Raw genomic sequence first — 25,969 nt, 5'->3', positions numbered from 1 at the left:
ATTCGTGAATCCTTTTCATTCGGAAGACCTGCTGTATAAACTTCGTGCCTTAAATAGTGAGGCAAACACGTGGCTATTCTCAATTTCAGAATCTCAGATTCCTTTAGGTATCAGCCGGGGGGCTTGGGTTTCTGCTTTGGAAACAGCAGTTATGTGCACAGCAGATGGCCACTGAGCACCTGAATTGTCACGTTGGGGTCAATGCAAAAACCCGAGGTCTGGGAATAAAACAGGCACTCCTTTGTGCCGTGCTGTGTTTTCCTTTTAGCCTTTTTGTTTGTTTGGTTTTTTGAGACAGGGTTTCTCTGTGTAACAGCTCTGGCTATCCTGGAACTCACTTTGTAGACCAGGCTGGCCTCAAACTCAGAGAGATCCGCCTGCCTCTACCTCCCAAGTACTTTTAGCCTTTTAAAATCATACCCCTGCATCCCAGAATAAAATAATTCTAAACTATGAAATACAAGTCTGATTAAAGTTCAAATAATGTTAAGATTTTAAACAGGCTGAACTTGAAATGGGTCAAAATAATCAGAAGCGCCCATACTGCAGGGTTGTTAAGGCCTGCTATTTGAAAAGCTTACCAGATAATTCAGTGTAAAAAGTTAACACAATTAAAGATGAAAACAAGGCACCAATGTATATTCCAACTAGTTTATTAAAATGCATTAATGTTGTAGTAATATGTGCAACAAATTAGGACACACCACTGTATTCATAACAAGTCAAAAGAAGAGAAAACAGCACATTTTGCTGATCAGGGGCTGCTCATTGACCAGAACTACAACCTGTATCCTGCAGACAATCAAACTGAATTCTCACTGAAATGACAGTACTAGACTAGTTAAATACAATCTAAGAACAGCAAAAAAGGTCACAGCGAGTTAATTTTGTCTAAATGACAGCATGTGAGCTTGTAATAAAATACTTTTGAAGTATGAATCAAAGTGCAATAGTGTCTGATGAACTCTGAATTGTGTGTGTGTGTGTGTGTGTGTGTGTGTGTGTGTGTGTGAGAACAGCACCCCAAGGCTGTGAAAGCCAGCAGCCCTGAACATCAACATTTACTAGTTAGGTTTCTGTAAGTAAACAATGAAACAATTCTTAGGAGGACATTAACCTTTTGCAAGTCTGTATACAAAGGTCCAATGGAGTAGCTGACAATTATCAAGTTCTTGTCAAATTGGATATACAAATATATAAAAACTTCAAATCCCAAAGTTTTAAACTACTGTAGGAGTCAGCTATCTGAAGCAAATACCTTAGTATCAGTTTTTACTAATCTGAATGCACTAAATGTTGCTCCACCCCACCCCATCCTACTCCCAGGACAGGTCTCATTGTGTACACCCACTAGGTTGTCCCGGAACTTGCTAAGTAATCTGGGCTGGCCCCAAACTCCCAATCCTCCCCCATTAGCCTCCAGAGTACTGGCCTCACAGGCACATGCCATCAGGCTTGGCCTGAAAACTGGTGGTTTTTATCTAGTACTTATTTCAAGAGCTGTATGTGAGTTTCTCATAGCATTTTAAATTTGGTTCCACAAGCATGTACATATTATTTATAATTGCAATAAAATGTCCTATTCAAATTGTAGTCACCCCTTACTGTTCCACACTGTTTTGTTTCTGTTACTGTTCAGGGCTTTAAAGCTCCATTATTTGGCTTCTGCTGACCTGATTCTGAATTCACTGAGAATCTCAGAAGAGGAGCTGAAAGTGAAGGGCTCCTCCGACAGGTCATTTTGTACTAGCTTAGAACACTGGGCAGACAATGCCCTGCTGCTGCTGCCCCAGTTCTTCATGGTCTTAGCAACTCCCACTACACAATTCCCATTCCCTAGAACAAGATAAACTCACTAGCACAAGTATTAGCCTGGAAGTATTCAGACTCCTCCTATTTCAGCCCTCTGAGATTTGATAGATCCATTTCTGAAATATCTAAATAAAACCGGGGGTGGGGGGGCAAGGGGAGAGTGGAGGGAGACACAGAGGACAAAACTCAAGCAGACAGGGTGGCTGCCTCTGCAGTCAACTGTCTCTGCAAATCTCATCTAACACTGTCAACAATTTTCTACCCCCGCCCCCCTTTTTGTCTTTTTGAGACAGGGTTTTTCTATGTAGCCCTGGATGTCCTGGAACTTGCTCCGAGGACCAGGCTGGTCTTGAACTAAGAGATCTGCCTGCCTCCTGCCCTCCCAGACTGCTGGCATTTAAGGCCTGCACCACCACCACTTGGCAAACAATTTTCTACTTATAACACAGGAAAAGGAAGGCCAAAGCCACTGCCACCTCTCATACAGATCTACCAATTCTATCAAGAAACTGGCCTGCTCTACTAAAGTATCCTAGTGCTAATTCTCAACTGAATAGTTCACTGCAAAGAATGAACACTTCTACATGAGATTGCCTCTTCAAATTCCCTGAGCACTCACATAAATGGCTGCAGTGAGGTGACTTAAGTCCTCTGGAAGAATACTGTCAAGGAGCTGGTGACACTAAATTGTGACACTTGGCACAGAAGCCAACATTAATGTTTACCAACTGTGAAAGGCAGTAAGCATCTCAGCTTGGACACTGTAGCTACTATGCCACTGTCAGACCCACTTCTATCTGAAACAAAGAACAAGATTGTCATCACAAATGCCATCAGCAGTTCCTTTTCAAGCCACACCTTATGTGACCTCTACTTTTCCTTGTGGGTACAGGAAATGGAACCACCCGCTGCCATACAGAGTACTTCCCTTAAGAGGGACACTTTTGGTGGCATGTAGCTAATAACCAAGTCTTTATTTATAATGGCCTTTTTTCTCATTTATCTTCTAACTCTGCTCAGCACACTTCTTGCCTCTTCCAGTTAAAGGCTTCAATATGCAAGGACATCACAGCTTCCCTTGGTGCTTTTTCAGGCACACAATCAACCTGAACACAGAATTACATTATCTTCTAAGGAAAACTTTGGATAAAAAAGGAGCAATCAGAGCCAAAGTGTAACAAAGACGGCAATAAAAACATAATTAAACCTGTTAAGTTTATCCATGACCCCAGCACAAAGTCAAAGAATTACTCTATGCACTTGCACCTCAATCAGTAATGGAGGAGGATGTTCTACTGTTACCAATTAAAAAGCAACTGACTATGGCTCTTCCTCTAGCGGACTAGTTAGCAACCCAGTCTCATAGGCATTTACATTTAGGGTGGGTGCATCCCTGCACCACATGCCATTCGAGTGCAGGTTAAAGCAGTTTTCCCCATAATTCAAGCGTTAGTGCTGTTCCCTTTTATTCCTTGAGTTGAGGGCTTGCTATGTAGCCTAGATGGCCGCAAACTTAGAATGTCCTGTCTCAGATTCTAATGCTGGGATTCAAGGCATATGCCATGATACTCGGCTGTCCCTTCTGAATTTTATTCATTTTAAAAAGATTGAGTTTTGTGTGTGTGTGTGTGTGTGTGTGTGTGTGTGTGTGTGTGTGTGACCATGGTATGCAGGTGCCCAGAGGCCAGAGAGTGCATCGAATCCCCAGCAGCTGGAGTTACGGGTGAACATGAACTGCCTGCTATGGGTGTTGGGAACTAAGCCTGGAAGTGTTCTTACAATCACTGGGCCAGCTCTCCAGTCCCTCTTGAACTTAAATGTTCTAACTGAATATGGGCTACTTCTTAAAAATTGAAAAAAAAAAATCACTTCTGAAAAAAGCTGTAGCCACTGTCTGTATTTTGAAACTGAAGATACAAGCACTTACTGTGGAAAAGCAGACAAAGCTCAGTCTACTCTGAAGTGAACAGATGAGACATTCTACAAGCTCTGCGTGATTCTTGGGCTAAGTCAGAAGGATGACTACAGAGCTCTATGGCCCAGGCTGGCCTTAAACTCTGAGTCCTGTCAACCTCTGCTTCCTAAGGGCTGGGATTAACAAGGGATGCCACCACGCCTGACTCTACACAGTACTCTTAAAGTTTCCCTCACCGACACAAATAAAATGGTTTGGGCTCAATTTACTACAATGACACTAATACAGGATCTGCGTGGAGAGCTGGATCCAAGCTGGGAGGTTGTGAGGATGTTTTACCCAGAGTCCTCCAGCTTGACTGTAACTGGTTTTAACTTAGCAGGTCAAATTTATGCCTGCAAAGGACAAAGAAATAAAGAAAAGTTCCCTTTTGCAATACAAGCGTAACACTAAAAACTGACACTAAGGAAGGTCACATGTTCAGTACGGGAGGGAATAATCTTCTAAGTTTAGATCATACCTGATTCAATTTTGCTTTGCTAGGTCACTCTTGTAAACAGCTTACAGGAAGGGCTGCGTGGTATGAAGCTGATACATAAACTAAGTATGTATATGCCAGGCAAGTTCATGACACAAGACTAGAAGTTGTTTAGAATGATTTTGTAGGTAATTAAACCCTGTTTGGAGGCACAAATACATTTTATTTCAATGTTCAGTCAAAGCACTTAACCACATGACATACGTACAATAAATGTCATCCTGAGCGCAGAGCAGCGGTGCTACTTACAGCATCGACCCATGTACAGCAAACACTGTCATGCCACCCCACAGCTACGTGCACACCTATGTGCTTAGGTCAAATAGCACTGTGTCAGATAACTGATGAGGAAGTACTCTGGTAAAGTGCCTGTGAGAGCATTTCAATACCAGCCCATCTGCTCTCCAGATGCAGCTGACCATGAACACTCACCACAGCTCTGCAACACCTCACAGCTTCACACACACGGACACAGCTCACTTCACATTAGTGAACACATCTTAAGAGTTTCCTCCCTTCCTTTCTCTCTCTTTTTTTTAACAGTTCCGACTTTGGGTAAAATAAAATGTCCCTTATATACATATATACAAACCCTAACTACTAGCTTCTCAAAATCTCTGGTTCTGGTTCTAACACGTCTTTAGAGAGGAAAGCAAGCCGCTCACTTGCCTGCACTTCCACCACATTAAGAAGCAGTGTGCTTTCCAGTGAGAAGCTCGGGCTGCTACCTACTGACTAGATTGTGGGCATGACCCTGGGTACTCCTGACTAGATTGTGGGCATGACCCTGGGTACTCCTGACTAGACTGTGGGCATGACCCTGGGTACTCCTGACTAGATGATTGTGGGCATGACCCTGGGTACTCCTGACTAGATTGTGGGCATGACCCTGGGTACTCCTGACTAGATTGTGGGCATGACCCTGGGTACTCCTGACTAGATTGTGGGCATGACCCTGGGTACTCCTGACTAGATTGTGGGCATGACCCTGGGTACTCCTGACTAGATTGTGGGCATGACCCTGGGTACTCCTGACTAGATTGTGGGCATGACCCTGGGTACTCCTGACTAGATTGTGGGCATGACCCTGGGTACTACTGACTAGATTGTGGGCATGACCCTGGGTACTCCGCGTCAGCTTAACTGTCCTTGCTTGAGGAAAACTCAGCCTCAGTTACCCAGGAAATGTGTCCAACCATTTACAAAAACAAGTCTTACATGCACTTTACATTTAAAAGTGTGTATATTCTTCCATGAGATAGGTACACACTAAAAAATATTGCCCCCAACATAAAAAATATATATTATTTCTTTCCTTTGTCATTTATGTATATAAATATTTTACTGAAGATGCATCAAATAAACAAATGCAAAAATTGCTTTATATAAAGTGTAGTTCTCTGCTATTTAGCAATATAAAATGATTACAATATAATTAGTCATTAAAGAGCTAAATTCAAGAATTGCCAACCATTACAGCAGTGAACAGTCCCTTGTACAAGAGTCCATTTGGAAAGGAGTCAAGTAAATTTTGTAACAGATTATGTAAAAACTCGAGCCATGAATGCACACTGAGCACAAGAGCCCCGCCTCCCTGGCGCTCTTTGTCTCATCCGGACAGGACGCTGACCTACTGCTCACTGGCTGGAGGTTCCTGTTTGCCATTAAGCTCTTGATCAATTCTGTTCAATGAGAAACACAGATAATTAGAAATAACCAAGACACTCGCAACTGACGGCTTCTTTCTGAAAATGATGACTTTTAGCAGATTATTCTGTTAAATAGACAAAGCTTAGCAAACTAAGCAGATACAGTAGAAAGAAAACAAACATTATTTCCCCAAAGAAACAGAATTTTTCTAAGCAACAGTACACTGGCAAGGATACAAGTGTCACTGTTTATGGCTATAGATACTTTATGTTCATAGCCATAAACATCCTGAGAGCCTATGACTTATAATTCCACTACAGCAGGAAGTTCAGAGGGTAACTGTCGAGAGGAATAAAACTCTCTCAAAATTGACTGTTAACTGAAATTTAAATATATCACTAAAGTCACCAACTGACCAATTAACATTTTAAAATCTAGAAACCAAACTGTGTTTTACAGAATGGTAACTATTTTCTGGAATTCACTGGTACATTGTGTACAAATGCCTTCCATTTATTTTGATAGTAACCTACAGGAACTCAACATTCAGAGTTATCTACATGAGTCACAAAATCTCACTGGATTAATGTTGGTCAGAGGTCCTACCAAAATCGAGGCACATGGAGATGAAAAGATAACATGACAACAGTCCTAATTCTCTGTTAATAGTCTCAACAGCTGGTTTGGGATGTTTAAGTCATGCTGGGACAAAGCAGGAAGGTACTTCTCACACCTGTTTCCATCCTATGATCACTGAATATCTGTCAAGCAATAAAAAGCCCTGGTCTGTTGTAAAACTACAGTATGTTGGCATCAAAGATTAGATACCTACTCCTGTTAAGGCCTGCAATATATGGCTGATATTTTCAATATGAACTATTGTTAAGAAGTAATTGTAGGCATTCCTGAAACATGATACCTGCCTGGCCACAGACACCAAGCTGCAGAAACAGGTGAAACATTTCAGAGGACTATACTTCAACCCTTAGTCCCTACCAAACACTGGGAACATCCCCATCTCCAGGATTCCACCGCTAACAGATGCTTGCCATACCCATAACTCCAAGTTTTGTTTTAAACATATTCCTATATTTAAAGCTAATTGATTGAAAAAAAAGTGTGTCTCAAACTGACCTTTCAATGCTAACGAAAGTTTTATGAGAATTAGAATGTGTATGTGTAATGACCTACTGAGGACTGAGCACAAGCGGGGGGGGGGGGGGGGGGGGGGGATGGACAACTAAGATTTTATATATGTGTGTATCTATTAGCAGAGTGAACACAGATACACAGACTAAGGAAGGATGACGAAGCGGGAGAAACTCCAAGGGAGGAATACTCAAGATGAAGTAACTGCAACACGTTTCAAACAAGGAAAATTAAATGTCTGAGTTTCACTTTTTATGTGATGCCAGAATTATTTTTGACAGTTGATCAAATAATAAAACCTTGCCGGGCGGTGGTGGAGCACGCCTTTAATCCCAGCACTCGGGAGGCAGAGCCAGGCGGATCTCAGTGAGTTCGAGGCCAGCCTGGTCTCCAAAGTGAGTTCCAGGAAAGGCACAAAGCTACACAGAGAAACCCTGTCTCGAAAAAACCAAAAAAAAATAAATAAATAAATAAATAAAACCTTTTTAAAAAGGGAAGTACCAGCACACTTCCTCAATAGAAGCAATTCTTTTTTTTGACATGGGGTTTCTGTCTCTGTCATCCTGGCTGTCCTGGAACTGGCTCTGTAGACCAGGCTGGCTTCGATTCACAGAGATCTACCTGCCTCTGCTTCCTGAGTGCTGGGATTAAAGGCATTTGCTAGCCTCCAACTCCCAGCAAATCATTTTAAAGTCTAGCAGGTAGGTGGCTTCAAACTACTCTACAATTATCGATGCTATTTTGAGTTTCAGCCACTCCTCTGGCATATACACAGCACTGCCTAGAGAGGAAAGCAGAGCCCATTACCCAAGCCACTGCTTACATCTCTTAGTGAGTCTTGGTTAAACTGTAGAGTGGCATAGAGAAATGTCAAGTTATGACTCTTACATGGTAAGCTGAATTCTCATCCAAAGAATCAAAGTGCTCAAAATGAAGTCTATACCAGCCAAGGTTCTAACTGGTTCCACAGATGGGTAAAGTAGTACACGGAAATCTCTCATCTTAATTCCTAAGATCATAGTAAATGATATTTTACTAACGTTGTTGTTAAATTAAAATTGCTTAACAATGGGTGTGGCAGTAGAGCCCTAACCTCCCATTCAGAGGCTGAGGCAGGAGACAGAGAGAGGTCAGCTAGAGTAAGACCATCGCCAAACCAAACCAAAAGCCTAAAACGACTACATTAGACCCAAGGCCTCCACTTTTCTAAACTACTATGTAAAATGGTAAACTATTTTATACTCCACCTTTCACCTTTATGCTAAAACACTAACAGATGAGAGGTTGTTACACTCAAAGCAAAAGTGTTCAAAATTCAAGTAGAAATCAGAGTATTTAACTGTTAAATGGTACATGGGATTTTAGGGATTTCATCACATGTAGAGTCTGACTGGTTAGCAGGCTATTTCATTTAAGCATATAAAGAAAATCAATGTTGGTTAGCCAAAGAGTATACACATTGTAAATATAACCATCGGCCCCGAGGGAATAAGCTGTTGCTGAAAATGTGTAACTACTTCAAAAGCAATGTGAGAACCAGTCTTCAAACGCCTGGGATTTGAAATAGGGCTCCCAGCCATTTCCCTGGGTTCAGCATCGTATTCCGACCAGCACAAGGAGAAGAGCTTTGGTTCCTAACAGGCATTAAGTACGCTCATGTTTGGCAGAAGGAGCCTGAGGTTCGTTCTGTACTGGGCTCTGGGCAACATTTATATTTACAAGTGCTATTCTCTCTGTTTGCGAGCTAACCAACCAGCAGCAGGGTTAGTCTGTGCAATGCAAATGGACTAGTCTAGATGCAACCCAGTCAAGGTGTGCATGTACCTTTTTTGTCTCTTTTTAAACTTTTCTTCTTCATACCTTGGTAGGGAAGAGTTATTTCAGTAAATGCACATTATGAGATTAAAAAAAAAAAAAAAAAAAAGACCGAAAGTGTAAGTTTGCAGGCACAACTCCAAAGTGCTAATATTTACACATGACGTAGAAAATAAAAACTGACTCAGCAAACTCTGGTTTGGAGACACTTAAGCCTAAACCCTGAGACCAACAGAGAAAACACCTTTCTGCACCACAGCACCGTGATGCCAAGTGTTTACACCGACAGTCTTACCGATCCCTTCGAAGGCAGGTGGAAGTGAACTGTGAAACAGAAAAGTCTAGTCTCCGGAAAATATCTAGACCAAGTTGATTTAAGCAACAATTAATTTCTTTAGCAATATGAGTCACTTCAGTAACATGATAAACTCATTCCATCTGGGAGAGTAATATGTCAAGTTGAGAAGTGACTCTTCAGGACTGGTCCTTCAGGAAACTGTCTCTCAGACTGTAAATAGCATTTAACATAGAAAGGACTCATGACCAGCCATGACTTCTGCTAAGGTACAAATGCTGATGTATGGCGAAGGGGTGGGCAAAGTCTCTCCTCTACTGCCTTGTTACAAAACCCCGCTCTGTTCTAGAATCCCGAGGGGAGGGAAAGCACTCGTCTTGCACAGAAACCGGGACAGAATGAGAGCAGGGGAGAGACGTACTGTTTGATGCACTCTGGTATGCCAACATACTCCATGGGCACGAGCTCCGCCAGTTCCGCCAAATTAAAGACGTATCTAATTTTCTGACTGAATTTTGAACTAGAGAAGAAAACACAAACAATTATCCCAATATTTCTGACACATAAAACCGACATTTCAATGACTTTTTTTTTAAGGGTCCTCAGAAAATTACCTGATAAACGGTCTTGTCACAGCCAGAAGTGTTCGGATAAACCAAGAGGGGTGGACAATGATTAGAGACTTAAGGTTTTTCCGTAATCTGGAGATAAAAGAAAAAAAAGTTATAGAAATTTCTATAAATTATAACACAAAAAGTTAGACATAAGCAAGTATGTGCAAGTTTGTACAAAATAACTGAAAAAGAAGTCACCCAAATTTTTCATTTAGGTACAATACTTCTAATGACAAGAAAACGCATTTGTGAATTCTAAACATCCCTCTTGCTGTGAAACAAACTATTTCATCTGGGCAAATTCATGTCTTAGCTTGCCTGTTTTCAATGTCTCCTATCACATACAGTGGTATCCAGAGCTGTCCAGCAGGAAAAGAGCTCAGAAAAGTAAAATCCTAGAAGTACACCATTTTTGTCCTGTGAGTCTGGGAGAAATCGGCCCTTGTTTCTACCACCATGAAAAGCACTGACTTGTAAAGACAGCACAGAGAAGACAAAGGAGAAAGCAAAGGAATCGGACCCAAGCCTGTTCTAGAGGGTTAAAAATCTTCACGAAAAAGTAAAACCTCTTTAGGCATTTGTATATGATTTTAAAAAATCACAAAGGATAACTAACATGTTTGCATATGAAACCTATTAACAGGAAACCTATTAACAGGTCTGAGTAAACCATTTGAATCAGCTAAGGCAAAATCAAACCATTAGCAAGAGTAAAGTTGCCCACTGGCGTGGACAAATGAGTCAAGAGAACACACTTGTAATGTCTGTTCTGGATGGACAAATGAGTCAAGAGAACACACTTGTAATGTCTGTTCTGGATGGACAAATGAGTCAAGAGAACACACTTGTAATGTCTGTTCTGGAAACTATAGCTGGGCTAGTCTTTTTAAGAGACCTGTGAGCTGGGGAGATAGCCTCGTAGGTAAAGTGCCTGCTGTGTAAGCCTGGGGACCTGGGTCTCATTCCCTAGAAACCAGATACAAAAAGAAGAGCATGGGGCGGCAGACATGTAATCTCAGTGCTGGGACTCTCTAGGTACCTAGCTTAGCCTAGTCAGTGAGATCCAGGGCTGAATCAGAACTTTCTGAAAAATAAAGTGGGCTGGGCGGTGGTGGTGCACGCCTTTAATCCCAGCACTTGGGAGGCAGAGGCAGGCGGATCTCTGTGAGTTTGAGGCCAGCCTGGGCTACAGAGTGAGTTCCAGGAAAGGCGCAAAGCTACACAGAGAAACTCTGTCTCGAAAAACCAAAAAAAAAAAAAAAAAAAAAAAAAAAGAAAGAAAGAAAGAAAGAAAAGAAAAATAAAGTGGACAGTGACTGTATAACCTTAGGTTGACCCCTGGCTTCCACACAGAATTTGTTCAAAGCAGTACAGGAATATTCTCCATCCTTTTCCAAGATGAGTAAGAATGCATTCCAAATTACATAAGAAAGAATGGAGAGCAATCTTGTGTGTTTTGAAGAATTAAAGTCAACTCTTACTTAATAAAGCACAGACTCAAGGTATTCTCCATTACACTGTACAATGCCATCTTTAGAAAATAAAAACATTAAGAAATTGATAAGTACAACTGAAGAAATTGACATGCTATCTTTAAATAGCAACAGAAAGTATACTTCAACGAACTACTGTAAAAATCTCTCAGCCAAGTCTACATCACCGTCTGTCAATCTGCTGGTAGCATCTCCTCAGCCATCCCAGACTGGGCATTTTCCTTCGAGTGGTTGCACCGTTTAAGTAAATGATCATGTAGTTCTCTGCTACCAACAGCTCTAAAGTGCCAATAACATATCTACAAAAACAAATTAAGTACATGTCTTCAATGTCACCATTCAGGACTGACCTAGGCTCCCAAAATAACACAGTTCCCTTCCTTCCCCCATAATGAGAGCGAACACCTGTGGTAGCTGACGATATGACTGCTTAAAACAAAGTCCCACCAAACCCTGACGGACTGAACGGCACTGTGTGCAGTCAAGGGACAGGTGGCACCAGGGCACGACACACACTGCTTTTCTGTGCATGCTTCAGAGCTTTACAGTACAAAATGAAAAACTACACTAAGCCGAGAAAAAGAGTGACCGTGGAAACTAAAGAAAACCTTGTCAGCTCATCCATCACGTAATTTAGTCATATAATTTTGAGATGGTCAGTTACCTTTTCAAGCAATGTGTTTCCAAATAACGGAGTTGGAACAGATAATCTATACTAATTTTAAGATGTAAGTTTTTTCTATTAAGTTGGAAAATGCAGTTTCATAATGCCAAAGGATAAAGACTTGGGGACTCAGAAACAGGGTAACTTCTATATTTTGTTACTACTGTTGTCACTGGGGTATACACATGCCAGGCCAGAGCTGTCACTGAGCTGTCTCCCTAGTCCTTTTTGACATTTTATTTTGAGACAAGGTCTCATTAAGTTGCCCAAGTTGGCACTAACCTTGATCTGTATGCAGTTCAGTTGGGTCATCAACTTGTGATCCTTCTCCCTCAACCTCCCAAATAGCTGGGATTATTGTCCTGCACCATCAAGCTGGCTTCTTTCTCATTTTTACAAGTCTTAGTTCACTAGCATAAACTAATTAGCTCAGAAGTCTGTTCAAATATCTTGTTAAGACATACTTACTTGAAGAGATTGTCCATCAGATATCTATAGTTAGGCTGGCCACTTTCAGGCATAAAACAGACAGCAAATACAACAATGGCATTTAAACCATCCCCATAATAGCCTGAGAAGAAAAAAAAAGGAGGGTAAAATCTTTGGCACAATTTTACTCTGAAGGATTATCATTTTTAATCGTGTGTGTGTGTGTGTGTGTGTGTGTGTGTGTGTGTGTGTGTGTCTGCGCAGAGCTTCCAGATGAATGAAGACCATAGAGACGACCAAGGGATGCATCTGGCAAAGTAAATTAAGTGGGAACAGTTCCTATGAGAAAGAAAAGCCCATCTGGCCAGTGCTGGGACTTGGGGTATATGACATGTTTTATCCAGAGAGCACTGCATTCTGGTAATGGAGACACGGACACTATTTGCACAGCACCCGGGAGAACTCCTATATGGTACAGTCGGACCAACAGAGTGACAACTGCAGGTCCCTAGCCTTCTGACTCAAATCTTCTAGGGGAACAAACTATTTTGTGTATCCCATAAACAAGCCAGGTGGGTGCCCCACTCAACATGTGGAATGAACAGTGCACACTCAGCTAGCTAGAAGTAAATGAAAGGCTGCAGTCAAAGCTCAAGAGGCAGCTTGTGCCAACACTGCAGCACGCTAGTCACATACAAACTGTAAACACTTACACCAGTGCTGCAGCAGACGCACAGATGCAGTTTACATGGACAATCAAATATTCAGTGATATCGAATACACCAGACACACACAGATGAAGCTCAAAAACATGCTGAATGACAAGTAGTGCAAGAACCATCTGAGACTAGTCCCGTGCTTCGGAGGCAAGGCTGACTACGGGCACATTATGAGTAGTGGCTTTTAGAGAGGATGGGCTTACTGGAAAGGGGTGTAGAGCTTCCTGGAGAAAGTGAAATGTTCTATATGAGCATGGATCATACCTATGTGTGCATGTACATACATGTTTATATATACTGAGAGACATACAAGCTTTTGTTGAAACTTATCTATGTATTAAGATAAAGTATAAATGCTTACAAAGGGTTTAAGAAACTAAGTCCTTTTGAGAAGTGAACATATAGGGTGAAACTACTATACTTAAACTTACAGTAAACATATAAAAATCATTTTAAAAAGTTATTTGTATGGTATCTGCAGAGGCCATAAGAAGATATTGGGTCCCATGAGACTGGAGTTGCCGATGGCTGTGAGCTACCATGTGGGTGCTGGAAATTGAACTTGGGTTCACTGAAAGAGCAGCCAGTATTCTTACTGCTGACCCATCTCTCCAGCTCCTACATAAATAATTCTTAATTGTCCTTCTATTGTTTTACTTCAAGCCTTTTATATTCCTGGGGCTGAAGAGATGGCTCAGCAGTTAAGAACATGGCTGCTCCTCCAGAGGAGGAGCTTGATTCCCCACACCCACACAGCAGCGCTAAAACATTTCTAACTCCAGTTCCAGGGAATCTGATGCCCTCTTCTGGCCTATGGAGACATGACACACACAAATGGTGGTGTCCAGACATATATAGACAAAATATCTGCTGTGGGATGTCGTTCTGTATGCTATGAATATGTGTTGCTCTGACTGGTTGATAAATAAAATGCTGATTGGCCAGTAGCCAGGCAGAAAGTATAGGCAGGGCAAGAGATGAAGAGAGTTCTGGGAAGAGGAAGGGCTGAGTTAGGAGTCACCAACCAGACACAGAGGAAGCAAGATGTCAAGGCAGAATTGAAAAAAGGTAACAAGCCACATAGCTAAACATAGGTAAGAATTATGGGTTAAATTAAGTGTAAGAGCTAGTCAGTAATAAGCCTGAGCTAATGGTCAAGCAACTATAATTAATATAAGCTTTTGAGTGATTATTTTATAAGTGAGTCATGGGACTGTGGGGGCCTGGCAGAACAGGAGAAACCTTCCTACTACAAATATCCATCCACATAAAAAAAGTTAAAACAAGGTCAGATGGTAGAGGCGCATGCCTTTAGTCCCAGCACTTAGGAGGCACAGGCAGGTGGATTTTTGTGAGTTCAGGGCCAACCTGGCCTGCAAAGTGAGTTCCAGGTCAGCCAAGGCTACATAGAGAAACCCTGTCTTGAAAAAAAAAAAACAAAAAACAAACAACCCCCCTAAACACAACAAAAAACAAACAAACAAAAACCCTTTTATATCCTTAAAATGAGTTGAGAAATTTTCATTATTCTTTCAAAATAAGCTACTATCTCTCGGCATATTTTCTGACAGCATTTAGATTTGGGACAGACACTGCATCTAAAGATTCAGAGGATCCTCCCGAAGCCTTACCTCCATGGCTAATAACCTTTTTGTAGGGTTCGATTGCCTTCATATCCACCCTGTGGTCCTGTTCTCCAATTCTGAACATGCGCCAGCGGCGTCCATCTTCTTTTTCTTCTGTGGCTGTGTATTCAGTAACTGAGCCTTTCCTAATGACTTCAGTAGTTTTGGGTTTGGGAAGATCATCTGTTAAAATAAAAGGCTTTTGAATCACAAACTGTTATTTACACAATAAAAATCAAAACTGTATGTTAACCACTTTACTATCTAGATTGTTCCAAGTGTTTCTGTTTTCTTATTGGTGTCCTGCTGTGCTCCCCAGGGTAGCCTCACACTCATAGGCTCAGGTGATTCTGCCTCAGTCTCCCAGTATCTGGGAGAATAGGTGCACACCACCACATCTGACTATTTACAAAGAATTTTCAATACACTAGCTGAAATTATCACTTACGTAACAAGAAGAGGCTTGTTCTTACTTAAGGCCAATTTATGTCTTTAAAATCAGTTTACCAGAACTTTCTAATGCCCAATTCAACAAAGCACCAAATTATAGTGCATCATACACCAGGCTTAGCAAAGATACAGCCATTGAAATCTTGCTACACTGGCCTTGCATGCCTTTCCAGATTTCATTCAGGACAACGGTGTCCAGTAGAGTTACTAGTACAGCTTACTTCAAGTAACCTTCCGAGAGCCAATTGTGTTTTAGCACATACGTTAATTATAAAACACTGTACTACAAGATAGAAAGTGGTTAACTACTCAGTGATCATTTTCCATTTGATCAATTTTATAAAGCCAACATGTACTTTTCTGAAGAATACATGCAAAAATTTACATAAATTAACACTAGCCAAAGCACCAATGATTACGTACAATTTATGTGTGCAGATTGCAGTTTAGTTGATTTAAATGAAGTTATGATTTTCAAAACTTTAGTATGACAGTCCTTACCAAAAGATGGGGGAGGGGAAACCTACTGCATGTTAGTTGTTTCCAAGACAAAGCTGTTAACGGAAAATATCCTTCCAGGCAATGACTACAGCAGCATTAAGGAGAGAAGAGACAAAACACACAGGCAGAAAACTATTTCAGTGTCTGTATAAAAGACTGCTTCTTACTGGGCTGCTTATTGAACCAGTAAAACAGGGAAGAAAACAAAAAAGAACAAAAGCTACAGAGTATTACTCTTTATTACCCAAAAGTGTCTATTGCTTTTAAGTACGGTTTTGATGCAAAATTCACTTTAAAGATGAAACAAAAAGGTTAACATTTGTCTAAATAGTACAATCAACACTGCCTAATTTTAGAAAGCACACAAAGCAAAACACACCAATGCCTCCGAACACAAAGTAATTACAATAGCACTGTCAGATTGGGGCCAGCACTCCCGACTTCAAGGCGGCAGCAGCTGTACAGGTAGTCCTCAGCACCTCTCCTGCCAATCCTTAGGTATTTATCAGTATTATTACTAGAGACAGGATCTATATAGTCGCTCTGGAGACCAGGCTAGCCTGGAACTCAGATCCTTCTGCTTCTGCTCTGGAGTGCTGGGATTAAAGGGATGTGCCACTGTGCCCAGCCCCTAGGTGTTCTTTAGTATATTCCTCATATGTCTCTTTTTTGTTTTGTTTTGTTTTGTTTTTTTGTTTTTCGAGATAGGGTTTCTCTGTGTAGCTTTGCGCCTTTCCTGGAACTCACTTGGTAGCCCAGGCTGGCCTCGAACTCACAGAGATCTGCCTGGCTCTGCCTCCCGAGTGCTGGGATTAAAGGCGTGCGCCACCACTGCCCGGCCTTGTTTTTTGTTTTTTTTTTTTTCCATATGTCTCTTTAGAGGACTTTTTTCCTTACTAGATTGACTGACAAGAATATACTGGAATATTAAGCAATACTTGTGAAGCAACTATGGAAAAACAAATTACAATACTGGTCAAGTAAGGAAAAACAAAACAAAACTAAACTAAATGAAAGCTACCTGCATTATCTATAGTCTTGAAAACTTCAAGTATTTTCAGAATCTTCTACTTTAGTAACAAACTTAGGAACTGCAGAAAAAATAACATATTTCAAACAAAATCCTTCAATGGATTTTAGCAGGTTTCATGTTTAAGATTTGGCCACATCCTACTTTTCCTAAAGAGAATACCATGATAAACACTATGTAATATAAACATCCATTCACAAAGCTCATATAAAAACAGTGAATTACCTTCCCACTCAAATTCATCACTGTTCTCTGATGGGGTGTCTAAGCCTTCCAGATCAACCTCCCCGCCTTCGTCCAAATCATCCGACCACACAGAGCCTTCACTAGGATCCAGGGTCAGGCTGATGTCTGGGGCCATTAGTTTCTTACGTACTTTATTTCCATTAACTTCTAATGAGTCTGAAATTGGAAAACAAGGAAGAAGACTGGACTGCTCAGATGCCCCAGATGAAAGGGAAACATTTCAGTCACTTCATTCTTGAGAAAAACATTTAAAAGAAAATCCCAAAGCATTAATTCATAAAACTTGGTTGTGATCACTGCTTTTTAAAAAAGATAAGATTTTTATTCTACTTATTTTATGTGTATGGGTGTTTTGCCTGCATGTATGTCTATATACCACATGTGTATAGTGCCTGAGGAGGCCAGAAGAGTTCATCAGGTCCCCTGAAACTGGAGTTATGGATGGCTGTGAGCTGCAATGTAGATGCTGGGAATTGAACCCAGGCTCTATGAAGAGGCAGCAAGTGTTCTTAACTGCTAGGCCATCTCCTCAGACCCAATTTATTTTTATTTTTAAATATGTGCATATGTGTGAGTCTATGTATGAGTATGTGCACACAAGTGCAGTGCCTGCAGAGTCCAAGAGATGACACTAGACCCAGAGAACTAGTGATAAGCACTGTGAGATACCTAAGGTGGACTCTGAGAACAGCACTGTCCTCTTCTATGAGATACCTGAGGTGGACTCACTCTGAGAACAGCACTCTCCTCCTCTGTGAGATACCTGAGGTGGACTCACTCTGAGAACAGCACTCTCCTCCTCTGTGAGACACCCGAGGTGGACTCACTGAGAACAGCACTCTCCTCCTCCATGAGATACCTGAGGTGGACTCACTCTGAGAACAGCACTCTCCTCTTCTGTGAGATACCTGAGGTGGACTCACTCTGAGAATAGTGCTCACTCCTCTTAAAAGACTTATTTACTACTGCTTCTTTGTCACGAGACCAAGAATGTATCAATGTCCTTTTAAACAACAGAGGCAGAGTTCACAGTCAGTTCTTATTAATATGGTCTCTTTCACTCCTTACAAAAATTTCCAAAACCAAAGGCATATTTTTTATGAAGTTAAATTTCTCAAGGATTTGCCAAAACTTTGCTCTCTGGTTCCCTCTATCAGAATAAAAGCTTGATGTGTCTTGTTTTGTTTTCCTCTCTACAAAGAGATGTGTTCAAAAGTAACACAAACTTCACAGAAAGTCAGTAGTTCTTACCAGGTTGGCTGTCTGGACCAGTTACATCCAGTATATCTGCTTCAATACTGTCATCTTCTGGTAAAGGTCTAAAGGACAAAAACACACTCTTTAACCCAAAAATTCAAAACAATTCTTTCGATGTTCAAAGATCCATTAAAAATATCGCTCACAGTTATAAAGCCGTGTTTCGTAAGCTCTACAAATCAGTTTGTATGCATGTGTATGAGGGGGTCAGAAGCGAGTCCCAAGATGTTCCTCAGGTGCTGGCCACTGTTTGAGACAGCATCTCTCACTAGCCTGGGACTGACCAAATAGCCCAGGCTGGCCGGTCAGTGTGCTCTGGGGGTCTGGTCTCCATTTCCCCAGTGCTGGGGTTACGGGAGGATATCACTATGCCTGGCACTCCATTCACTCTTGCACACAACTGATAACCCTTTCCTCTAAAAGCCTTTAGCATAAAGCACAGCTTGCTAAAAATCTGAAGTTGAAGTGATTAAAACAAATATGAAAGACAACCAGTCACATATTTAGTTGGAAAATAACTTTCACTTGTAACCTTTTTAAGGAAGCCCAACATACATGAGCTGAACATTCAATAAAGTAATTCTGATGCTTTGTTCCAAATCCGTGTAAGAAACAGTGCTGCTCACATTGGAAAATCTTCATCCTGCCATTCTTCTTTCAGCTCCACACCTTCCATCCTCAGCCTGGATTCAATGTCAACTTCCAGCTCCTGGCAGTCCAGGCAGCCGAGGTCCTGGGAGGGAAGGATGGACAAAAGCTCGATTTCCACTCTACTCTTCATCTGCTGCAAAGGCGCAACAAAGCCACCTGAGTTCACATCTCCACTCCAGCAGCCACAGAGGCTTTAGCTCAGTGATCTGGTTATGACATCTACTCACCAGGTTGAAACTCGACCCTATCTCAGATAATTAAATGTCTTCTTTGTCACAGAATCCTAACTAAGCCTTGTGTTCTGGATGGGGTGATTCTAGAAAGCGTACTAGTAACTTACAGGCACCAGAGCACAGTGTTATGCAGTGTTTCCAGCTCCCCCTCTCCATTCCAGTCACTTAGAGTCTACCCAGGAGCTTGGCCAGCAAAGGAACAGTACGAACCTCTGATGTGCTTCCCATTTGTGCCATGCCTCTCTCACAGAGCTCAGCACTCAAGTTCGTGATGCTTTCTTATATGCAACTATACATTTTAACTTAAGCCCCGGAGTTCAATTTTAGTTTTGTAAGAAACTGTAAGAATTCTCACTTTATAAGGAGGAGCATTGACTCACCTTCTGTCTGACAGAATAAGACATTTGAAGTACAGTCTAAGAAGTCATGAAGAGGAGCTGGAGAGATGGCTCAGTGGTCAGTTTCCAGCACCCACATGATGGCTCACAACGACCTGAGACCCCAGTTTCAGGAGCATCACACTACTACCTCTTCTGACCTTTGATGGTAATGCAGGCACATGGCATTCAGACATGTAGGCAAAACACTCACACATAAAATAAAAAACAAATCTTAAAAAGAAGTCCTGATGATCAGTTGGTAAGAAGTACAACAGAAACAGCAAGAGGTATCACTGAGCTTCACCTCATTCACATTAGAGCACTCTACAGAGTAAGTTACTACAGAGAGCACTAGACCACATTTCTGTCTGTCTCTGAAACATGTTCTTGCCCTTTAGGCTATCTTCAAACTATATAAATGGATTCCTGTTATGAGTTTCCCTTAAAAAGTGTGAGAACATAAATATACACCATATATATTACTGTTGGTAAAATTATTCCTTATTTGCTAGAAGAAATATTTCTCTTGTGAAATGCCTCTTAAGTGCTTTATCACTTGAAAAATAACTCCTTCAAAAGCTTGTCACAGCCGGGTGGTGGTGGCACACGCCTTTAATCCCAGCACTCGGGAGGCAGAGCCAGGCGGATCTCTGTGAGTTCGAGGCCAGCCTGGGCTACCAAGTGAGTTCCAGGAAAAGGCGCAAAGCTACACAGAGAAACCCTGTCTCGAAAAACCAAAAAAAAAAAAAAAAAAAAAAAAAGCTTGTCACGGGGCTCAGGTGTGCAATCCCAGTGCTCTGGGGCCTACAACAGGAGGATTACTGCTGAATTCGAGACTAGCCTGGGCTACACAGCAAGATCCTGTCTTAAAACAACAAAAGGAACTCTTTACACACAGGTCTGTAACCCCAGCTATCTCAGAGGCTGAGGCAGGAAGACTGTATGTTCAAGGCCAGCCTGAGCCTCTCAGTTAGACAGTCTCAAACTCAAACAGGAAGGCAGGGCTGGGCTGTAAGCACCACAGGCAAACACAAGAAGTCCAAGTCCTTGTGCCCTGGCAGCCCACTTCCTCAAGTTTATGCTAACGTTCTCAGTCACGTGATGTCCAGACACCTCTGTATATGGCCGTGGGATTTTAGTTATGGGGACGGTTATCTAGGCTAGTTAAACAAAGAGAGGACAGAGAGAAACTGAGACTAACTCCACCATTTCATCAAGAACTTTGGGGGTGGCCCACTAGGTAGATAAAAACAAAAGTCAACAATCGAGCTCTGTTCTTGGAAGCACTTTATCACCAAGCAGCTGTACGGACAGGAAAACAGCAAGAAAGGAGTTGAAACCCGCACAACTGCTGGGGAGGGAATCCGGATGCCTCTGACTCACGGTTGGTTGGTTATTTCCCAGTTTTGCTTTTAGTGCTTTAAAATAGGGAAATAACGTACTTCCACAGGGGGTTAAAACTGTCTCGATAGCTTGGTGGCACATCTTTATGCCAGCTATTTGACCCCAATCAGGTTAAAAATCAAAAATGATGGATTCCTCCATACACAACTTAAGAGGAGTGAATCCAACCGAGATGGAGAGGGAGAAAGCCACAAGCAGTTTAGGAAGATGAGCAAAATTAAGCATTAGGACCCTATTTTGACCCACCTAGGCTATGACTGACAGTTCTCCAAGGTAACTTTACTATCACGTAGTCTGGGCCCTGCTGCTAGAAACAGGCGATGCTGAAACCAAACACAGGTGGCAGGAGGCCAGCACGGACGCAGAAGGCTCTGCTTCATTATGTTCATTTATTATGAACAACAGCCTATATGCCCATGAGGACCAACGGAAAATCCCTGGAAACATCCTCCATACTTGCTTGTCATTATTCTAAAATCCTATCTTTTTTAAACAGGCACGCACGCACTGGTGCACACAGTTGGGGTGGGTGGGTTAGAGGCGTGTGCTTTGGCAGCAGAGTGGAGGGAGGAGGACAGTTTTCAGGTTTTGAGACAGGGTCTCTCTTCTATTTCCTTTGATTACTCCATGCTCCCAGCTAGCTGGCCACGAGCTTCAAGGTGATTCTCCTGTCTCCTCCTCCCATCTTGCCACAGTACCGCTGGGATTATAGCTGGCCTTTTATGTGGGTTCTAGAGGTCAAACTCAGGGGCTCAGCCTTTCCAGGCAAGTGCCTTTACTGGCTGATCCATCGCCCCTACGACCATCATGTAGGTTTTTCAAGAATGGAATGAGCCGGGCGGTGGTGGCGCATGCCTTTAATCCCAGCACTCGGGAGGCAGAGCCAGGCGGATCTCTGTGAGTTCGAGGCCAGCCTGGGCTACCAAGTGAGTCCCAGGAAAGGCGCAAAGCTACACAGAGAAACCCTGTCTCGAAAAACCAAAAAAAAAAAAAAAAAAAAAAAAAACCAAACAACAAAAAAAAGAATGGAATGAAATGCTTCCACAAAAATGTTCTCTCTCTCTCTCATTCTCTCTCTCTCTCAGCAAACTAGAATGGTGTTAACTGCTTTCAAAATTGTGAAAACAGAGCAGAGGATACACACACATCTCTAAGAACACGTTTACTAAGTTACTAAATTGTCAGTATGCAGAAGGTATTGGAGATGTGTTGACACCTTTAAGTAGATTACACCCTCACACCTGATCTTCAACAGTCTGCTGGTGTTCTAAGCTGGTTGTAATGTAAAGTTAGGACTAGCTGTACTACTACTGTCTTGCTTTATAGGATGTAAGCCTAACCAAAGACCTGACTACTGTCAGCTAAGGCCACGCTTGGGTCTGGAGAGACATACTTGTTTTCATCATGCCAGTCAGAACAAACAGAACCACTGCCCCAAAGAGTATTTCACCTCTACTAACCATTTTTTTTTTACACCCATTAGTAACCAATGACTCAACTGACCAGCAAATGTGTGAGATAGACTATGATGTTATTACCCCTTTATCTTAGACACCAGGCAAAAGACCACATCCCGATTCTCAGATCTATAGCAGAACTGTTCACAATATAGCATACTGTCTTCAGTTCACTACCAACTCCATGCACAGGTCTGTAAAACCAGATTTGGTTATACTTAGTGTGAAAGGTACTGTAAGATGGAACTATGCTGATTTATGATAATTAGTTCCTACTCTATGCACACATGTATCACACTTCCTAGTCTAACAACATAAAGCTACAGATAGAAAAGACTTGAAGACTAAGAATAGCATTAAGAAAAAACACAAAAACACAAACATGAAAAGAACCAAGCAAAAAATATGCATGGTAATGAAGCATTGGTAACTTCATGTATGGGTAACTTAACTAGATAACTTCAATTCTAACTTTGATGAGACATCCATTCATAAATTACAGAGTTTCTTTCTACAAGTGAAGGCTAGAAGGCTGGCTCAGTGTTTAAGAATTCTGGCTGCTCTTCAGAGGACCCTATTTCAGTTCCCACCACCCACACCTGTCGGTTCACAACAGCCTATAACACCAGTTCCAGGGAGTTCCGATACCCCCTGCAGTCGCCCACACCACGCGACACAAAGACATCTACAAAAACAATCTTTGAGGGGGGGGGGGAAAGAAATTCTACAATTGCAGAAGGATTCTTATAAGTCGTAAGACAAAGTGCGTTTCATTCAACGTGGGAATTCAAGAATAAGAGAAAAGATCCTAAAAGTGAGGCTAAAGAATACAATCGCAGAAGGATGGTACTAGAACTACCTTGATAAACACTGTGTCCTCAAAGAGTTCCCTGGACAAAGGACGTTTCAAAGCAATGTAATATAGACCCAAATAAGTTTCTGCTTGAACGTCAACTGACCTAGGGATAAGGGTGCATATAGAAATCCAAAGCATCTGGGCCAGAATTTGAATGAAGAGGTTAAGTGTCTGAAAACAAGCAGGGACCGGACATTGACGTACACACCCCATCCTGGGATAGCACTCTCAGGACGGGGCAAGAGAGCCTGATGACTTATAGGATGCTGTTTGTGTATGCTGTCTGCGTCCATCCCCGGAGGCTATGGGGTGCATTACACGCCCAAGTTTCTTTGTTCGGCTCCGGACTGACGCCGGATAGGAACACGGAACAAACGTGGCTAGGGGAAGCCAGGAACCGGGAGGTTCCGCCCCAGGCACTCGGCCACAGACGGAAAAGGAAGGGGGCGCGAGACTGGCACCAGCGCCCGGGGCGGGGCTGGGCCCGGCAGCGCGAGGACCCGGAACGCGAACGCGCCAGTCCACGGCCCTCGCCCCCGCCTGGCCTTGACGGTCCTCCCGCAGCTTGCTGCGCCCCAGCCCGGCCCGCTCCCCCGGCCGCGCTCACCCCGGAGGAAGCCGCGGCCCCCTCGTCCTCTTTGCCCCTCCAGGCCGGCGACGTGGGGCTGACGGCCAGGTCGCAGAAAGCGGCGGCGGGCAGAGCCCGCTGCCCTTGGTCGGCGGTGGAGACGGGGCCCAGCGCTTCCCGGCCGGTGGCAGCTGCAGTCCCGGCGGCAGCAGCTGACCCGGATTCAGTGCGCACGCCCCGGCGGAAGTGACCACCTCCGGACCGGCGCCGGGCGCGGCTGCGGGAGGAAGCGGGGACGGAGCGTCATCACCAAATCCCCAGCGTCCCTCCTCTCTGCGCACGCGCGGTCGTCCGGGTTTGCTGTCTTCAGGCTGCCGAGTCGCTGCGAAGGCTCGCGCGCTCTTCCTATTTCTGTAGAGACATCACCTTGCTGTCTGGAAGGGCCAGTACTTCCTTTCTGTTTGCCTTTGCTTAACATGACGTTAGCTATATTATAAAACGAATGCAAAGGGGGTGAAAAACAGCTGATGTCTTATGTGGGATAGCCAGGTCCTAGAAGAATCCTACTTTGATAGAATTCTCCAATGTGAAGAGCTTTTCTTTCTAGCAGTGCTTCTGGGAGTAATTACCCCCCCCCCTCCACCCCCTACCCCCAGGATCTTATGTGTCCGGGGTTGGCCTTGAACTCCCTGTGTAGTTGTAATAACCTTGAACTAATCCTCCTGCCCTATCCTCCAGAGTGCTGGGATTACCAACATGATTGTTAGCACACCGTTTAAGTGGTAGCAGAGACTGAACCTAGGGCTTCCTGCCTGCTTGGTAAGCGCTCTTCTGAGATCTCATTCCCTCACCTTTTGAACATGCTTTTCCCAATTATTTGCGGGTCATAGCTTGATGAAATAGATATATAAAGAAAAAAAAAAAAACAACCGAAGTCTTACGTAAAAATAGTTTATTTATACAGTCAACAGCCCTAAAATTGGCTGTTGTAAAAATGCCTCAAAGGAGCTCAATTTCTGTACTTTTCTGTGTGGACCAGGAATGATTTTCGGAAGGGCTCCAGTCTATGAAGCGTACTTTTTAGAAGCTTCAAGGGACTATTATTTTGGAGGACGTAGCATCCCTCTTAGAAGTTGTACTTGCTCAACCTGTAAAAGGTCTAGCAGTTAACTGTTTGGGCAATTCTATTAGGTAGTTCTAAAGGAAATGGTAAAGTCAATTTTTTTTTTTTTTAAATTGACCCCAGACACAGTACTTTGCAGTCAAAATCCAGATTTGTTCTCTGTTGGTAGAGTTAGGTGTTCTGTGACTTACCTATAAAATAGGAGGAAAAAGAATGCTTACCTGACAGGGCTTTTTTGAGGTAAAACAGTACATATTTATGAGACGAGTGCTTGGAACATCGTAATCCCGGGTGTTAGGCATCATTATTTCCCCTAGTAATTTCCTAGTAATTTGCTGGAGGGAGAACAGATGCCAGATTGATGAAGTTTTAGTTAAACCACTTGGACCATGAAAAGCATTTCCTCTTCAGTTACAGGTTCATAGTTCCCATTTTAATTTCAGTTCTGCAGTGTGCAGAGTTCCCCACAGGGTGGCAGAAGATCGTTTGCTTTCATGGAAGGAGTGAGGTTTTTGTGGTCTTTAGTTCTTCATTATCTTAAGTTAGTCATGAAATAAACTTGATCCATGTTTGGTTCTGAGTAAACCACGCCGATACATTTTCCTTTTATCTCCACTTCATGAACTAATTATTCTTATTTTAGAAACATTAGAGACAATGGATAAACCAAAAAGATAAGCATTATGAATAGTTACATTTATTTATATCCTTGAGATTGGATATACATATATTAATTGCATGTCTTTCTAAAATCAGATAATGTAGTTAAGTTTACAATGTATTTTATTTAAATCTTTCTAAATGTATTTTTTTAGTTTTCTTAGAAAAATTATTTTATGGTGCTTGGAAATGAATCCAGGACCTCATGCAAGCACTCCGCCACTGAGCTACAATTCTAGCACTCCTTTTCCTTTGTTTTTTTTTTAATTATATCATGAATTTCTTTTCATGTTTATCAGTAAATTTCATCACATTTATTCGTTCACTTATTTAACAGTTTTAAAAGTCAAGATCTGGTGTAGCCCAGGCTAGCCTCAAACTTGCTGTGCAGCCGAGTCTGGCTTTGAACTTTTTATCTTCCTGCCTTCATTTCCC

General features: G+C 42.3%; 1 protein-coding gene across 2 annotated transcripts; it reads right to left on the bottom strand.

Moving 5' to 3' along the window:
- Nucleotides 1–637: 637 nt before the first annotated feature.
- Bnip2 (BCL2 interacting protein 2) lies at nt 638–23,987 on the bottom strand. 2 transcript variants are annotated; one of them, XM_059268189.1, is made up of 12 exons: nt 23,791–23,987; nt 18,829–18,935; nt 18,197–18,264; nt 16,925–17,101; nt 14,725–14,901; nt 12,414–12,516; nt 11,449–11,580; nt 9,789–9,875; nt 9,596–9,694; nt 8,889–8,924; nt 5,361–5,947; nt 638–4,993 (listed from the first exon to the last, which is right to left on the bottom strand). In XM_059268189.1, the coding sequence occupies exons 2-11, from the start codon at nt 18,876–18,878 to the stop codon at nt 5,896–5,898; spliced, it is 981 nt and encodes a 326-aa protein (XP_059124172.1). In that variant the 5' UTR covers nt 18,879–18,935; nt 23,791–23,987; the 3' UTR covers nt 638–4,993; nt 5,361–5,895. The 2 variants fall into 2 exon arrangements, with proteins under 2 accessions (XP_059124172.1, XP_059124173.1); XM_059268190.1 differs by lacking the exon at nt 8,889–8,924 and having other exon boundaries at nt 23,791–23,986.
- Between the last annotated feature and the right edge of the window lie 1,982 nt (nt 23,988–25,969).

Source organism: Peromyscus eremicus, chromosome 7 (genome assembly GCF_949786415.1).
Source record: "Peromyscus eremicus chromosome 7, PerEre_H2_v1, whole genome shotgun sequence".
Lineage (NCBI taxonomy): Eukaryota > Metazoa > Chordata > Mammalia > Rodentia > Cricetidae > Peromyscus > Peromyscus eremicus.
Note: the sequence above shows the minus strand (reverse complement) of the source record. Positions and strands in the feature narration are given on the sequence as shown.